This window comes from Arachis duranensis, chromosome 7 (genome assembly GCF_000817695.3).
Source record: "Arachis duranensis cultivar V14167 chromosome 7, aradu.V14167.gnm2.J7QH, whole genome shotgun sequence".
Lineage (NCBI taxonomy): Eukaryota > Viridiplantae > Streptophyta > Magnoliopsida > Fabales > Fabaceae > Arachis > Arachis duranensis.
Window position 1 is genome coordinate 57,281,679 of NC_029778.3, and position 16,559 is coordinate 57,298,237.

General features: G+C 33.7%; 1 protein-coding gene and 1 non-coding gene across 2 annotated transcripts in view; one reads left to right on the forward strand and one right to left on the reverse strand.

Annotated features, from left to right (window-relative positions):
* The first annotated feature begins 675 nt into the window (after nt 1-675).
* On the forward strand, nt 676-783 carry LOC127740753 (small nucleolar RNA R71). The gene has a single exon (XR_008001612.1). It is a non-coding gene; the product is annotated as a small nucleolar RNA R71 (small nucleolar RNA).
* Nucleotides 784-14,704: 13,921 nt separating this feature from the next.
* Nucleotides 14,705-16,559, reverse strand: part of LOC107459132 (protein ROH1-like) — a 4,152-nt gene continuing 2,297 nt past the window's right edge. Inside the window, exon 3 of the mRNA XM_052251602.1 lies at nt 14,705-15,441. Within this exon, the coding sequence (XP_052107562.1) occupies nt 14,933-15,441 (509 nt within the window). The 3' untranslated portion in view covers nt 14,705-14,932. The remainder of the gene's footprint in view (nt 15,442-16,559) is intronic.

A 16,559-nucleotide genomic window follows, 5' to 3' on the forward strand; every position in this document is an offset into this window, starting at 1 on the left:
TTTACTCAACTGGCCCACTTGTGCCTCCAAATTTCTAATGGAGGACCTTGTTTCATTCATGAAACTTAGAGTGGCCTTAGATAGATCAGAGACTATGTTTGCTAAGGTAGAGGGACTCTGCTCAGAATTCTCTATCTGTTGTTGAGAGGATGATGGAAAATGCTTGCTATTGCTAAACCTATTTCTTCCACCATTATTAAAGCCTTGTTGGGGCTTTTGTTGATCATTCCATGAGAAATTTGGATGATTTCTCCATAAGGGATTATAGGTGTTTCCATAGCCTTCACCCATGTAATTCACCTCTACCATAGCAGGGTTCTCAGGATCATAAGCTTCTTCTTCAAAAGATGCTTCTTTAGTATTGTTGGATGCATTTTGCAATCCATTCAGACTCTAAGAAATCATATTGACTTGCTGAGTCAGCATTTTTTTCTGAGCTAATATGGCATTCAGAGCATCAATTTCAAGAACTCCCTTCCTCTGAAGCGTTCCATTACTCACAGGATTCCTTTCAGAAGTGTACATGAACTGGTTATTTGCAACCTTGTCAATGAGTTCCTGAGCTTCTGCAGGCATTTTCTTTAGGTGAATAGATCCACCTGCAGAGTGGTCTAATGACATCTTAGATAATTCAGACAGACCATCATAGAATATATCCAGGATGGTCCATTCTGAAAGCATGTCAGAAGGACACTTTTTGGTTAGTTGCTTGTATCTCTCCCAAGCTTCATAGAGGGATTCACCTTCTTTCTGTCTGAAGGTTTGAACATCCACTCTAAGCTTACTCAGCTTTTGAGGAGAAAAGAACTTGGCTAAGAAAGTCGTGACCAGCTTATCCCAAGAGTTCAGGTTATCTTTAGGTTGAGAGTCTAACCATACTCTAGCTCTGTCTCTTACAGCAAAAGAGAAAAGTATAAGCCTGTAGACCTCGGGATCAACCCCATTGGTCTTAACAGTGTCACAGATATGCAAGAATTCAGATAAGAACTGAAAAAGATCTTCTGATAGAAGTTTATAAAGTTTGTAATTCTGTTGCATCAGAGAAACTAATTGAGGCTTTAGCTCAAAATTGTTTGCTCCAATGGCAGGGATTGAGATGCTTCTTCCATGTAAGTTGGAATTTGGTGCAGTAAAGTCACCAAACATCTTCCTTGCATTTTTGTTAGGTTCGGCTATGTCTCCTTCTTTTTTGAGATTCTCTGTAAGGTTTTCTCTGGATTATTGTGCTTTAGCTTCTCTTAGCTTCTCTTAGCTTCTTCTTCAGAGTCCTTTCAGGTTCAGGATCTGCTTCAACAAGAATGTCCTTGTCCATGCTCCTACTCATATAAAAAAAGAGAACAGAAAAGAAGAAGAATCATCTATGTCACAGTATAGAGATTCCTTTATGTGAGTAGAAGATGAAAAGAATAGAAGAAGGAGAAGAGAAAAATTCGAACACAGAGGAGAAGAGAGGGTTCGAATTTTTGGATGAAGAAAAGTGTTAGTAGATAAATAAAATAAATAGAAAGAGATGAGAGGGAGAGAAATTCGAAAATTATTTTTTTTTGAAAAAAAAGGGTTAGTGATTTTCGAAAATTAGAGATAGAAAAGTAGTTAGGTGGTTTTGAAAAAGATAAGAAACAAACAAAAAGTCAATTAGTTAGTTGAAAAATATTTGAAAATCAATTTTGAAAAGATAAGAAGTTAGAAAAGATTTTGAAATTGATTTTGAAAAAGGATATGATTTGAAAAAGATATGATTGAAAAGATATGGTTGAAAAAGATTTGATTGAAATTTGTTTTGAAAAAGATTTGAAAAGGAAATTTAGAAAGATTTGATTTTTAAAATTAAAATTAATTACTTGACTAACAAGAAAATAAAAGATATTATTCTAGAAATTAAAGATTAAACCTTTCTTAATAAGAAGTAACAAACTTCAAATTTTTGAATCAATTACATTAATTGTTAGTAAAGTTTTCGAAAATTATGAAATAAAATTAAGAAAAAGATTTTAAAAATCAATTTTAAAAATTTTTGAAAATAATAAAAAAATTAAAAAGATTTGATTTTTGAAAGAGATTTTGAAAAGATAAGATTTTTGAAATTGAAATCTTGACTTGACTAATAAGAAACAACTTATTTTTAAAAAAATTTGACTAAGTCAACCCAAAGATTTCGAAAATTTATGAGACAAATAAGAGAAAGATTTTTTATTTTTGAATTTTTAATGAGGGGAGAGAAAAACAACTAAATGACTCAAAATATAAAAATTATGAATCAAAACATATGATGCCTGCAAGAACACTATGAATGTCAAGATGAACACCAAGAACACTTTGAAGCTCATGATGAACATCAAGAACTTATTTTTGAAAAATTTTCAAAAAAAGAAAACATGCAAGATGCCAAACTTAGAAATTTTTAATATTTACACTCTAAGAATTCAAGAATACATATGAAAAACAAGAAAAGACATAAAACAAGAAAATATGAAGATCAAACAAGAAGACTTGTCAAGAACAACTTGAAGATCATGAAGAATGCAATGCATGAATTTTTTGAAAAAATGCACAAATTTTAAAAACATGCAATTGACACCAAACACAAAAATTGACACTAGACTCAAACAAGAAACACAAAATATTTTTGGTTTTTATGATTTTATAAATTTTTTTTGTTTTTTTCCGAAAATTATTTTGGGAGGAACGAAAAAAAGAAGAAAAACTATTTTTTGAAAGATCTTTGAAAACTTTTTGAAAAGAAAATAAAGGAAAATGACCTAATCTGAGCAACAAGATGAACCGTCAGTTGTCCAAACTCGAACAATCCCCGGCAACGGCGCCAAAAATTTGGTGCACGAAATTGTGATCTCAATGGCGCCAACAACTTGGTACGTACAATTGTAGTATCACTCTTTTTCACAACTTCGCACAACTAACCAGCAATTGCACTGGGTCGTCCAAGTAATAGGGTCGATCCCACGGAGAGTGTCGGCTTGAAGCAAGCTATGGTCACCTTGTAAATCTCAGTCAGGCGGATTCAAATGGTTATAGAGTTTTGATAATTAAAAAGATAAATAAACATAAAATAAAGATAGAGATACTTATGTAATTCATTGGTGGGAATTTCAGATAAGTGTATGGAGATGCTTTATCCTTCTTGAATCTCTGCTTTCCTACTGCCTTCATCCAACCCTTCATACTCCTTTCTATGGCAAGCTGTATGTAGGGCGTCACCATTGTCAATGGCTACTTCCCATCCTCTCAGTGAAAAAGGTCCTCTACGGTTTCCCGCATTGCTAATCAGCTGTTGGTTCTCGATCGTGTAGGAATAGGATTTACTATCCTTTTGCGTCTGTCACCACACCCTACAGTCGCGAGTTTGAAGCTCGTCACAGTCATCCCATCCTAGATCCTACTCGGAATACCACAGACAAGGTTTAGACTTTCCAGATCTCAAGAATGCTACCAATGGATTCTAGCTTATACCACAAAGACTCTGATCTCACGGAATGGAAGGATCTGTTGTTAGGAGAGGCAACCATGCGTCATGGACTAGGAATCCAAGAGATACACACTCTAGCTTTCGCAGGTAGAACGGAAGTGTTTGTCAGGCACGCGTCCATAAGTGAGAATAGTGATGAGTGTCACGGATCATCACATTCATCAGATTGAAGTGTGAATGAATATCTTAGAATAAGAATAAGCATGAATTGAATAGAAAACAGTAGTACTTTGCATTAATACTCGAGGAATAGCAGAGCTCCACACCTTAATCTATGGTGTGTAGAAACTCCATCGTTGAAAATATATAAGACCAAGGTCTAGGCATGGCCAAATGGCCAACCTCCCCAAATGATATGTGAATTCGAAAAATAGGGAAAAAGACCCATAGTACAATAGTAAAAAGTTCTATTTATACTAAACTAGTTACTAGGGTTACAGAAATAGGTAAATAATGCAGAAATCCACTTCCGGGCCCACTTGGTGTGTGCTTGGGCTGAGCATTAAAGCTTTCACATGTAGAGGTCTTTCTTGGAGTTAAACTCCAGTTTGTAACTTGTTTCTGGCGTTTCACTCTAGCTTGCAACATGTTTCTGGCGTTTAACGCCAGAATAGGGCAGAAAGCTGGCGTTGAACGCCAGTTTACATCATCTAAACTCGGGTAAAGTATGGACTATTATATATTGTTGGAAAGTCCTGGATGTCTACCTTCCAACGCAGTTGAGAGTGCACCATTTGGATATCTGTAGCTCCAAAAATTCTATTTTGAGTGTAGGGAGGTCAGAATCCAACAGCATCTGCAGTCTTTTGTCAGCCTCTGAATAAGATTTTTGCTCAGGTCCCTCAATTTCAGCCAGAAAATGCCTGAAATCACAGAAAAATACACAAACTCATAATAAAGTCCAAAAATGTGAACTTTGCTTAAAAAATAATAAAAATATGTTAAAAACTAACTAATTCATACTAAAAACTATGTAAAAACAATGCCAAAAAGTATATAAATTATCCGCTCATCAGCCATATATTTTGCCTTTAATTTGTCCCATAGTTCTTTTACGCTCCCAACATTTTGGTAGACATCAAATAGTACATCAGCCATGCCATTGAGTATGTGCCCGGTGCATATATAGTCATCATTGTCCCATTTTTGCCTGGCTCGTGTTTCTTCAATGGCCTCCCCTTCAACTTCTAGTGGTCTTGGTATGGTAAGAACATATGCCACTTTTAGTTTTGTGAAAAGGAAGTGCATCTTCTTTTGCCATCGTATGAAATTTCCACCATCAAATCTTTCTAACTTGACAAAATCCGACGTCGTATCCTTAATTGATGCAATGGCCATTTTTGTTTTATTGGTGAGCAATTAAGCCTAAAGATTGTGAGTTAAGAGAGAAGGGGTTAATGAATCAAATATCATAATTCTTCAAGGCGTGCGTTACACACACTTTCTTTTAGGCTTAATTCGCCCCCACTAATGTACAATGGTGTGCAAAATGGGTTACTGGCGAATTTTCTGCAGGATACAATGAAGAACACTTAGCTTGTTTATGCACTCACACAATCAAGCCTTACACTAAATGATAATTTACAAAATAATCTATATTCTTCCTTTTGTGCATAAAAAAAGTGTTGAGATGGATTATTCAGCAATAATGAAATGAGGGAAATATATAGATACGGAGTACATGCAACATGCAGCTACGTATTCAACAAACACTATTTTTCAACTAGTTACAACCTTTCAACAGACATAACTTTTCAAATAGTTACAACCTTTTAACAGGCATAACTTTTGAATAAGTCACAACTCTATAAAGAGATGTAACTCTTCAAAATAGCCTTTCACATATTTTGAAAATATATCACACAAACTGTTTCGAATTTCACCTAAAATCATATAAATACAAGAAAAACTCAAAGTAGCATCTAAAGGTGAATTTTGCACTAAAACATAATAAAATCTAACTAAAAAGAATGTAAAAACAACTAGAAAAAGGGTATAAGGTGCTCACGCATCATCCTATTATGGTAATCAGTGGCTAAGAGAAGAAGAATTGAATCTTAGCCCCTTTTTGCTGAGTATCACTTTCTTCCTTTTAAGATTGTTTCAGGAGATATTTCTACTTTTCGTCTCATAACTAGTCAAGAGACATTTTTTTTCTTGTAACTGGTTAGGAGATATTTTTCAATTTTATCTCCTATGCAACAGAAGCAGAAACGGAGTAGAAGAGAAAGAGAGAATCACACCAAGAAGTATCCTGGTTCAGCTGCTAAGTGCAATGCAGCCTACATCTAGTCTCCATCACAACAGTGACAGAATTTCACTATAATCAACTGATTACATACACCAATTCTTCCCTAGGAACTACCCATTCTTATCCGGGACAAGTCCAAAATCTATCTCCAAAACTGAACTTGACTTGGTCAACTACCAAGCTTTCAACCGCAAAGTGCTAACCCAACTTGCAAGGGAATCCCTACAGGATCATGACATACAACACAGATGTACAAAGGAACTCTTAGACATCTATGGCTTTTTCTTTAATTTTGCACCTCTCTGCCTCTTTCCTCTCATTGGCTTTTTCTTACAAACGTCACACTGTTTGTATTTTTCACCATGAGACTCAGACAGACAAAACTAAAGAAAAGAAAAGAAAATGTAACACATTGAAAGGAGAAGAACTTCTGTTAGCTTGGGATAGCTATGAGAACTCTGTGCTTACTCTCCTTGTCTCAACCCTTGGCCGTTCACCCTTATTATAGAAGGAGAAGCTTCCAAGGTTGAAACCGGTTCAACCAAGCCATCATCTTCTTCTCCAACACAAGACCGGTTCGGACAGAGAGAAGAGAGAGGGAAAACCGAAAGCAAATCAACATGCATGTACTTCTCTCTTATCCCTTCTCATCAAGCTTCATCAATCTGAGCCTTCCATCTTGACTTTGTCCCCAAGAAAGAATTCTGACCCTTGATGAACTCTTGATCCTTGACAGCTCTATCTGTTTCATTTTTGCTTCTTCCTCCACGTTGCTACAGTAGCTACCTTCTGTCTTGGATGAACAAAAGTGGAAAAGAGCTTTACCTCAAGGATCTTCTTCTCTGACCGAAACGGATTGCTTTTACTTTTGGCATGGAGATCTTGAAGCTTCTTCTTCACATCTTGCCTTTAGTGGCAAAAATCTCAGTCACGCCATGCTTTGGATATTCTTTTCTCAAAGGCCATCAACCTAGCATTTTTCCTTCTTCATAGCTTCTATAATTTTCTGATAACTTCTTCTTTCTTCCTTCCTGTATGACATGACCGAATGCAAAGAGAGAGAGGAGAGAGAAGAGAGAAAAAGCTTTGGATGCAATGAATGAAATTAAAACTAATTAAATCCCACTTTCATTCTCCTATGCATAGTAACGTGTGGAGTTATTGAAAGCAATCAAATCACTTTTAATTTTCTCTTTTCTGTTACCAATACATGTAATTAAACCAATTTAATTTTGAATTCCATTCTACAAGAAAAGTAGGTAACCGAACTCATCATGCTCCACTGCTTTCTTTTCTTCAATTTCGAACCAACAAATTGTTGGTCTCAAAAGGAAGCATTTGTTTTGGACTCTTCACATCTTTTATGGCCCAATTAACATTTGCTATGCAAAACAAATTCATCCCCAATGCTTGAAATATTTTTTTGTACAAAAGCTGAATATGTTCTCATCACATTAGGTATGTGTAACTTTTGGTCTAATAACAAAATCTGTACACTAACAAAATTATTAAACAAACAATTGAAAACATAAATTAAATTAATAATTTTATAATTAACAATTTTTAACAATGATTGATCATCACATTAATTTAAAATTTTTCAAACTCATCATCCTACCAAAAAAAAAAGACAGAAAAAAAAAAGTACGCTTACATAAACATGCAATTTAGTTAGACTTAGTTTAAAAATATTTGGCTATCCATCATTTTTGTATTGCATTTGTATGATTGAAATTCAATTTTTCACCAATAAAAAAAAAACTTTAATGACTCTTAAACTATTTTCTCATACAATTGTTATAAAAAAACAAATTACAATCACTATAGTCAATGATAATACTTAGTTTGTAAAAAATATACTTATAAACAAAATGAAACAACAAAATACAGAAAACAAACAGCACTAAACACCTCAAACGAGGAATTGCACTAATACATAAATCATTAAATCATGCATCAAAAGATTATTTTATATTTTTTTATTTATTTTAAATTTAATATTCGTACTCATAAGTACACTAATTTCTCTTATTTTATCAATTTTCATACCACTATTTTATACATTCTACTACTTTTTTTTAACTTCTTTATTATCAAAACTCTTCTATCAAAAGCAATATTATTTCTACATCTCTATGTCCACCATACTAAAAATAAAAAAAATAAAAAATAACACAATTCACATCCTATCCATCTATACCTCAAAGTATTTTTTAGTGGTTCTAAGCCAAACTTAATTCACACCCTAATCCACCAAAATTGATTCTACACCTTTTATATACAATTATATAAAAAAAAATTAGTGATGTAATGTCGCTAAATTTTTTTTACATAATACACAAAATGAATATGCTTTTGGCGCAATCTTAAATTTATATAATTTATTTCTAGTATTTAACATTTTTAAAATTACAAATCATACCAGCAATTCAATCTATGAAAACATCATACATTTTCACAAATTTTTCGTAAAATTATACATGTTAGATTCAATTTCTATCTCTTTATTCTTATACACCACATTAAAAAAAAACTAATAGCAAAATTAACTTGCTTGTTTGTGAAAAAAGTCTTGGACCAACAAATTGATTCTTTCCCTCTTGAACTTTTGCCACCAATAATTCTATACATAGATATGGATAAATCATAATTAGGAAAAATAGAAAGCTGCCTAGCTAAGAGGCAACCCCTCAATCATATCTTTCTTTTTCTTTCTTTCTTTCTTTTTTTTTTTTTTGATAAACCCCTCAATTATATGTTGCCACATGAAAAAAAGTAGCACACCAAGTGATATCCTATGAAATGGGACGAATATTTACTAAAATGCCACATGAACCTCTTCCTACTTTACAAGGTATAAAACCAGCTTGTCAAGCTAATTAACAAGATATATACATCAAAAGCAGGGAAAAAAGTGAAGTGTTTTTATTTTTATTTTTAAAAATTATTATCATCGCAAAGGAAGAATGGTAGATCTAATCTAACATCACAAAATTGTCATAGGATATTTCCTACGTTTGGTCGTTAATGCAATAGAGTAACACCATTTTGACTTCAGCTTGAAATGGTGGAAATTCAACTAACCCACGTCATATTAATACATAAAAATAATGTTTATACTGTTTTTTGGTGTAGACTTTTATAATATGAATCAAAATTTGTTATCTTCACATTTTTTATTAATTATTTTCAATGCTAAAAATAAAAAATATATACTAAAAAATAGTGATACATATAACATTTTTTTTGTATATTTAATCCTTTTTTTTTCCTATTCAAGATTGCATGCATAATGTTAAGTCGGCTTCGCTATTGTATGATTTTTTTTTGTGAACACTTAATGGCGGTTTGGCAGAAATCCACGATTTGCTGCGTTTGGATCGGAACACCCAATTTCATTCAATGACCTAATTTTATAGTTGAAAATTCATTAAGCTGTATGGAAGGTACAAAAAAGCTTCTACTCTTATCAATTATAAGAAGCTACTGGGTCGGTAATTCTTTTGTACCTAAAGTCACATCACTTATAAAATGATATTTTTTATTAGATCATCTTTATAAAATTTTAGTCCAGTCAACATTTTTCACAACAAAAAATTAAATTTTTTCTTGAATAGAAACCAAGGTACTTTTATTCTTTGATTCATATTTTAATTATAAATATGAGTCTACTTTGATTATATTATATATAAAATTTGATTATATGCATGTATGAATCATGTTAATTTGATTATATTTTTTATATAGTTTGATTATATTATTATTAAAGTTTGATTATATAAATTATTACATAATCGTTTCAGGGACGGTTTCAAGTGTAGCAGTGTGGGGGCAAGCGCCTCCACTGTAATTTTGAATTTTTTTTAGTAATATATGATAATAATACTTATTTGTCCCCATTAGATTATTAAATTTGACCCCACAATAATTTTTTATTCAATTTTTGGTATTTAATGGTCAATTTAAAATTTTTGTATTAGATATTCGTTACAACGATCAATTTTTAGATTTAAACGAAATTAGTGTTTTTTTTTTAAAAATCAATTCAAAAGAATATTATTTATCTTCTTTTCAAATTAGCTTTAATTTTTTGTGTAACAACTGTATTAATTGAAAAAAACTTTTTAACTATGAATATCGATTAATAAGAGTCAGCTTCTAATTGTGTTGGAAAGTGAATTTTTAAATAATTGTTTAGTAATATATATGGAAAGAGAAAAATTTTAATAGTAGTGTTAAGAAAAAAATTACTTAATTTTTTAAAAATATAAAATCTAAAATAATAGAATTTTAAATTATATTATTATTTAAATTATTATTTTAGTATTTTAATTTGTATATTAGATATTTTAAAAACTAATCATATTTTACAATAACAAAATAAATCATAACAATAATTATACTATATGTACATTATATGAGAGGTTGATTTAAAACTCACTGACTTCTATATTTATGTAATATGAGTTCTCATAAAATCAGGGAGGTTCGTTATGATATTAATATTATTAAAAAGAATTATTACTAAAATATTAAAGGGAAAAAAAAAAGAAAAACTCTTACGTGAGAATAATTCTACTTTTCTTCCGTACTTAGCATTATAAAACACCAGAGTATAAAAAAGATTCAATAATAAATTAAATAGGTGATTGTTACGGTACGATGATAAATTAATACGTACCGATACGTTTAAGATATGGACAAATAACAATAAACCATGTGGAATTTATTTTTCACGTCAGCATTTAATTTTTTCTTTTTTAAATATATAGTATATCACCACTTTTACTAAAACACCCTTTTAATTAAATAAAAATAAAAAATATTTATTTATTTAATTTTATAAAAAGACTTAAACATCTTTTCTTTATTTGATGAGACAAAAATATTCTTTTAAATTAATCAAATTTTAAAATTAAAAAATTAAACAAAACAAAAATATATCTAAAAAAAATTGTTTTTGAAATCTAGGTTTCAGAAATTCTTTTCATCTTGTCAAATTCTTCTAATAAAAAATTGTTTCTGAGTTTCAAAAATCTTCTTCATCTTCTCAAGTTCTTCCCTCCCCTTCGTATCTCTCTCTCTCTCCCCCTGGAGCTCGATCTCTCTCATCTCTCTCACCGTGGCGTCACCGTTGCTCTCTGTCTCGTCATCGTCTTGCACATAGTCGCGCGCGCCTTCGTTGCGCTCTTCGTCGCCGGCGGCAGAAGCAGCAGGTTCAGGGGCTCGTCGTCTTCTTGCTTCGAGTGTCGCCGTCTGCCTCCTTCGCGCAATCAGAAGCTGCTTCATGATTTGGTGAGTTCTAACAAAGGTAGGATTTTATTGTTCCAAGTTAGTTGAAACTTGAAACCGTGATGCTGATGTTTTCTTCCCTTTTCATCGCCACAAAGAATCCTTATATTCTGCCTCACCCACTTCGCTAGATCACACTGTCATTTGATGATTCCATCAATATCATTGTTTATTTAGTTGTTAATCAATCACTTTGTTAATGTAAAATAAATTGAAATTCTAGGTTTGGGTAAAGTGGGGACAGAGACGCCAGTTTAGTTCATTCCCCAGAACAAGCTAGGTAACTTAATTGATAATTTTTTATAATAGATCAGTTGTTCATTCCTTCTTTGAATTGTCCAGTTATATTTAGGTCTTCCTAGTTTGTTATTAGTGCAACAATTGTCAGTGATTTGACTTTTAGGTTGGATACTACCTGATTTTGTTACAAAGTAGAAATTTGCTTCGATTCAATTTAATACATAGGTGTTTACTCAGCAGTTTATTGTTTTCCATCTTGTTCCATCATTGTGACTAAGCATGCACTTTGTTACTCAAATATTACAGGGAAATCATTTGGATTTACGGCTTGTTCGGAACCAGTGGCTTTTAATAGATCCCAAAATACATTTTCTTATGTCAGAGGCAAATGAAGACAAAACATCTGGAGATTATATCTACCTACTCTTTTCTTTTACTATTTCAAATGATATATAATTCCCATGCTCATTGCATTTCAGGATGGTTATGTTCCGTATCATTCTGCCAGAATTGAACCGAGTTCAGCGGCTTTCTTGGATTCCTCTAAAAGAGAGAAAATCTTCCATGAGATGCTAAATAATTTGTTGGGACAAATCCAAAGTGACTCTGACCATCGTGTGGTAATCCGATGTGATGTCAACTTCAACACGGCTTGCTATGGCAGAAACTTAAACACACTTATTGGATGCACTGCACATATTGAGTTCTTGGAGTCCGACATTTTCGCCAAGTTCATAATGTGGTCTTTCCCATAGCTGTTCAGATAGTAAACAACTGAATTTCCATAATTCAGGCCATTTTGTCAGTTTAGCAAAACAAATAGGTCGACCGAAGAAGGCTTTCGGAGCAGTGTAATTGAAACAGCCAAGAGATGCTGAATTCAAGTCCGTCAAATGTCAAAACTCCATGGCATCCGGCTTGATTCTCGCAGTCTGAATCATAATCCTCCAAAAAATGTGCCCGCATTTTGCTTACATGGGGAATCTTGTGGCATGTGTGGAGCAACAGGCCTTGCATGGAAGGGGAATATAGCCTTTTTTGCTAACTAGTGTTCCCTGTACTCTGCTAAAGGACCTGAGCTTTTGCATTTATGCAAGGGCAGAATAATGTAAATTAACTCAGGCATGTACAATTACAAAGAACAAAAACAATGTGCATTGTATCATATCTGACAAGTATATATAATATTGTTAGATCTGCTGCAGGCTTAGAAAACTAGAGATAATGTTGTACACACAAAGTTTATTAACCCTTCCTTGTTAAGCAGTGTTATTTTTGTTAACTATTCTGGTGGCAGTTGTTATGATCTTGTCTATGGTTTGGTTCTGTTGTCTCTTCTTTATACATGTATATCTGAAGCGGCTAATGTTTGTTGCTTTGTGTACTGAGCTTTCCAATGAGCTAAATGAAGTTGTCTCCATTATTAGACAATGCTAGAAATCTAGTATTTCTGGCATAGTTGTAATAGTGAGACAATTGTCAGTGATTTGACTTTTAGGTTGGATACTACCTGATTTTGTTACAAAGTAGAAATTTGCTTCGATTCAATTTAATACATAGGTGTTTACTCAGCAGTTTATTGTTTTCCATCTTGTTCCATCATTGTGACTAAGCATGCACTTTGTTACTCAAATATTACAGGGAAATCATTTGGATTTACGGCTTGTTCGGAACCAGTGGCTTTTAATAGATCCCAAAATACATTTTCTTATGTCAGAGGCAAATGAAGACAAAACATCTGGAGATTATATCTACCTACTCTTTTCTTTTATTATTTCAAATGATATATAATTCCCATGCTCATTGCATTTCAGGATGGTTATGTTCCGTATCATTCTGCCAGAATTGAACCGAGTTCAGCGGCTTTCTTGGATTCCTCTAAAAGAGAGAAAATCTTCCATGAGATGCTAAATAATTTGTTGGGCCAAATCCAAAGTGACTCTGACCATCGTGTGGTAATCCGATGTGATGTCAACTTCAACACGGCTTGCTATGGCAGAAACTTAAACACACTTATTGGACGCACTGCACATATTGAGTTCTTGGAGTCCGACATTTTCGCCAAGTTCATAATGTGGTCTTTCCCAGAGCTGTTCAGATAGTAAACAACTGAATTTCCATAATTCAGGCCATTTTGTCATTTTAGCAAAACAGATAGGTCGACCGAAGAAGGCTTTCGGAGCAGTGTAATTGAAACAGCCAAGAGATGTTGAATTCAAGTCCGTCAAATGTCAAAACTCCATGGCATTCGGCTTGATTCTCGCAGTCTGAATCATAATCCTCCAAAAAATGTGCCTGTATTTTGCTTACATGGGGAATCTTGTGGCATGTGTGGAGCAACAGGCCTTGCATGGAAGGGGAATATAGCCTTTTTTGCTAACTAGTGTTCCCTGTACTCTGCTAAAGGACCTGAGCTTTTGCATTTATGCAAGGGCAGAATAATGTAAATTAACTCAGGCATGTACAATTACAAAGAACAAAAACAATGTGCATTGTATCATATCTGACAAGTATATATAATATTGTTAGATCTGCTGCAGGCTTAGAAAACTAGAGATAATGTTGTACACACAAAGTTTATTAACCCTTCCTTGTTAAGCAGTGTTATTTTTGTTAACTGTTCTGGTGGCAGTTGTTATGATCTTGTCTATGGTTTGGTTCTTTTGTCTCTTCTTTATACATGTATATCTGAAGCGGCTAATGTTTGTTGCTTTGTGTACTGAGCTTTCCAATGAGCCAAATGAAGTTGTCTCCATTATTAGACAATGCTAGAAATCTAGTATTTCTGGCATAGTTGTAATAGTGAGACAAACTTAATATAGAAATATACATAGTAACAAAAAATGTTCACGAGTCTAGACAAGATTAGAACAAATCATGAACACAAGCAATTTATTTAAATAATAAGAATTTAAATTTTAATGCACTGTGCATCTAATTAGCTTAAATGTCCATCCAATAAAACAGACATGATTGGATGAATGTGTAAATGTACTAATACATCAAAATTAAACTCAAATAATAGATTGTCAGTTTGTTATACGTTTCAGGTGTTTGGACAAATGATAATAACATTTTGTTGAAAGAAATTTTCTTCTGAAAACAAATTATTAAATCTGAACACATTGCACAATGCACATGTGTCATGCCTCACTGGAACAGAGAATAAATTCTATTTAATCTATCGGCTGTCTCCATTTTCATAAACACGAGCTGATGTTTCTTTAAGGCATCATACATTCTTCTTATGAATAAGCAACACATTCAGTTCATTGAGAATAGAAACATAACATGCAACTTACATAATACAGGCATTCAAATGAAAATTTTAAACTCTATTTAATAACTTCAACCCAAACCTTAGCAACAGGAAATCATTCAGACAGAACCTTCGGCATTAGAAATTTACTCACATAAGTGTGAGAAAATACTTGCTATATATAAATATATATTTTAAGCCACCGAACCATAAAATATTTTTGAAGTGATTATGTTTTCTTATACAAAGTACAGATATATAAATACAATGCAAAACAAGGAAGCTAAATGATTTATCAACTAAGCTCGTCTACTCATTCTTCCTCCTCCCCAAAAAGCTGGTAAGATGTAAAAATATACATGTTCCGCAAATTTGTACATCTGGTAAGCTCAACAATCCAACATTTTCATTGATCTGCATAGCTGGATGAGCCAAGGTAATCAAGACCCTCAGTTCGGCACGTCATAATCTTCTGGAATGCCTCCCTCACTTGGTGCTCCAGTGTATCCAGTCCAACTCTAAAAGCTTCACAAACATGAGTGAGCTCCTTCATGTCCTGTTCAATTTCCATTTCCTGATCCTCTGTCAAGGAAAACTGAGGTGAATCCACCAAGTCTGTCAAGTGACGGGTACATAGCTCAACTCGATATATTTCCTTCAACAATCCATTTGAGTTCCGGTGATCTCGCTTCTTTGAATCCTCCATGATCCGTTCATAAAGGGTGTTAACCGGCACGCTCCAAGAAAATTGCTGTGAGACTGAAAAGTGAATGTTTAGACCCCTGTCCTGGCAAGGAATTGCTGTAACTAGGGTCCACAAAACAAACAAGAGAATACAATTCATTGTATAAACAGGAACTGCAAGTTCTCTTGTAGCAGAAATCTCATTCCCACGAGGTGGAACAAGGTTGCTTGCTGATGAGCGGATAATTTATACGCTTTTTGGCATTGTTTTTAGTATGTTTTTAGTATGTTTTAGTTAGTTTTTAGTATATTTTTATTAGTTTTTAGTTAAAATTTACTTTTCTGGACTTTACTATGAGTTTGTGTGTTTTTCTGTGATTCCAGGTATTTTCTGGCTGAAATTGAGGGACCTGAGCAAAAATCTGATTCAGAGGCTGAAAAGGACCGTAGATGCTGTTGGATTCTGACCTCCCTGCACTCGAAGTGGATTTTCTGGAGCTACAGAAGCCCAATTGATGCGCTCTCAACTGCGTTGGAAAGTAGACATCCTGGGCTTTCCAGCAATTTATAATAGTTCATACTTTGCTTGAGATTTGATGGCCTAAACCGGCGTTCCAAATCAGCTCAAAACTGCCTGGCGTTAAACACCGGAACTGGTACAAGAATGGGAGTTAAACGCCCAAACTGGCACAAAAGCTGGTGTTTAACTCCAAGAGAAGTCTATACACGAAAATACTTCAATGCTCAGCCCAAGCACACACCAAGTGGGCCCGGAAGTGGATTTTTATGTCATTTACTCATCCTTGTAAACCCTAGGCTACTAGTTCTCTACAAATAGGACCTTTTATTATTGTATTCTCATCTTGGTAGCTATCTTTAGTCTTATGCTATCTTAGATCATGGGGGCTGGCCTCACGGCCATGCCTAGACCTTGTTCTTATGTATCTTCAATAGTGGAGTTTCTACACACCATAGATTAAGGTGTGGAGCTCTGCTGTACCTCGAGTATTAATGCAATTACTATTGTTCTTCTATTCAATTCAGCCTATTCTTGTTCTAAGATATTCATTTGCACCCAAGAACATGATGAAAGTGATGACTATGTGACACTCATCATCATTCTCAGAATACCACAAACAAGGCTTAACTGTTTATCTCGTGGATCCCTTGATCGGAATCTTCGTGGTATAAGCTAGAATTGATGGCGGCATTCAAGAGAATCCGGAAGGTCTAAACCTTGTCTGTGGTATTCTGAGTAGGATTCAATGATTGAATGACTGTGACGTGCTTCAAACTCCTGAGGGCGGGGCGTTAGTGACAGACGCAAAAGAATCACTGGATTCTATTCC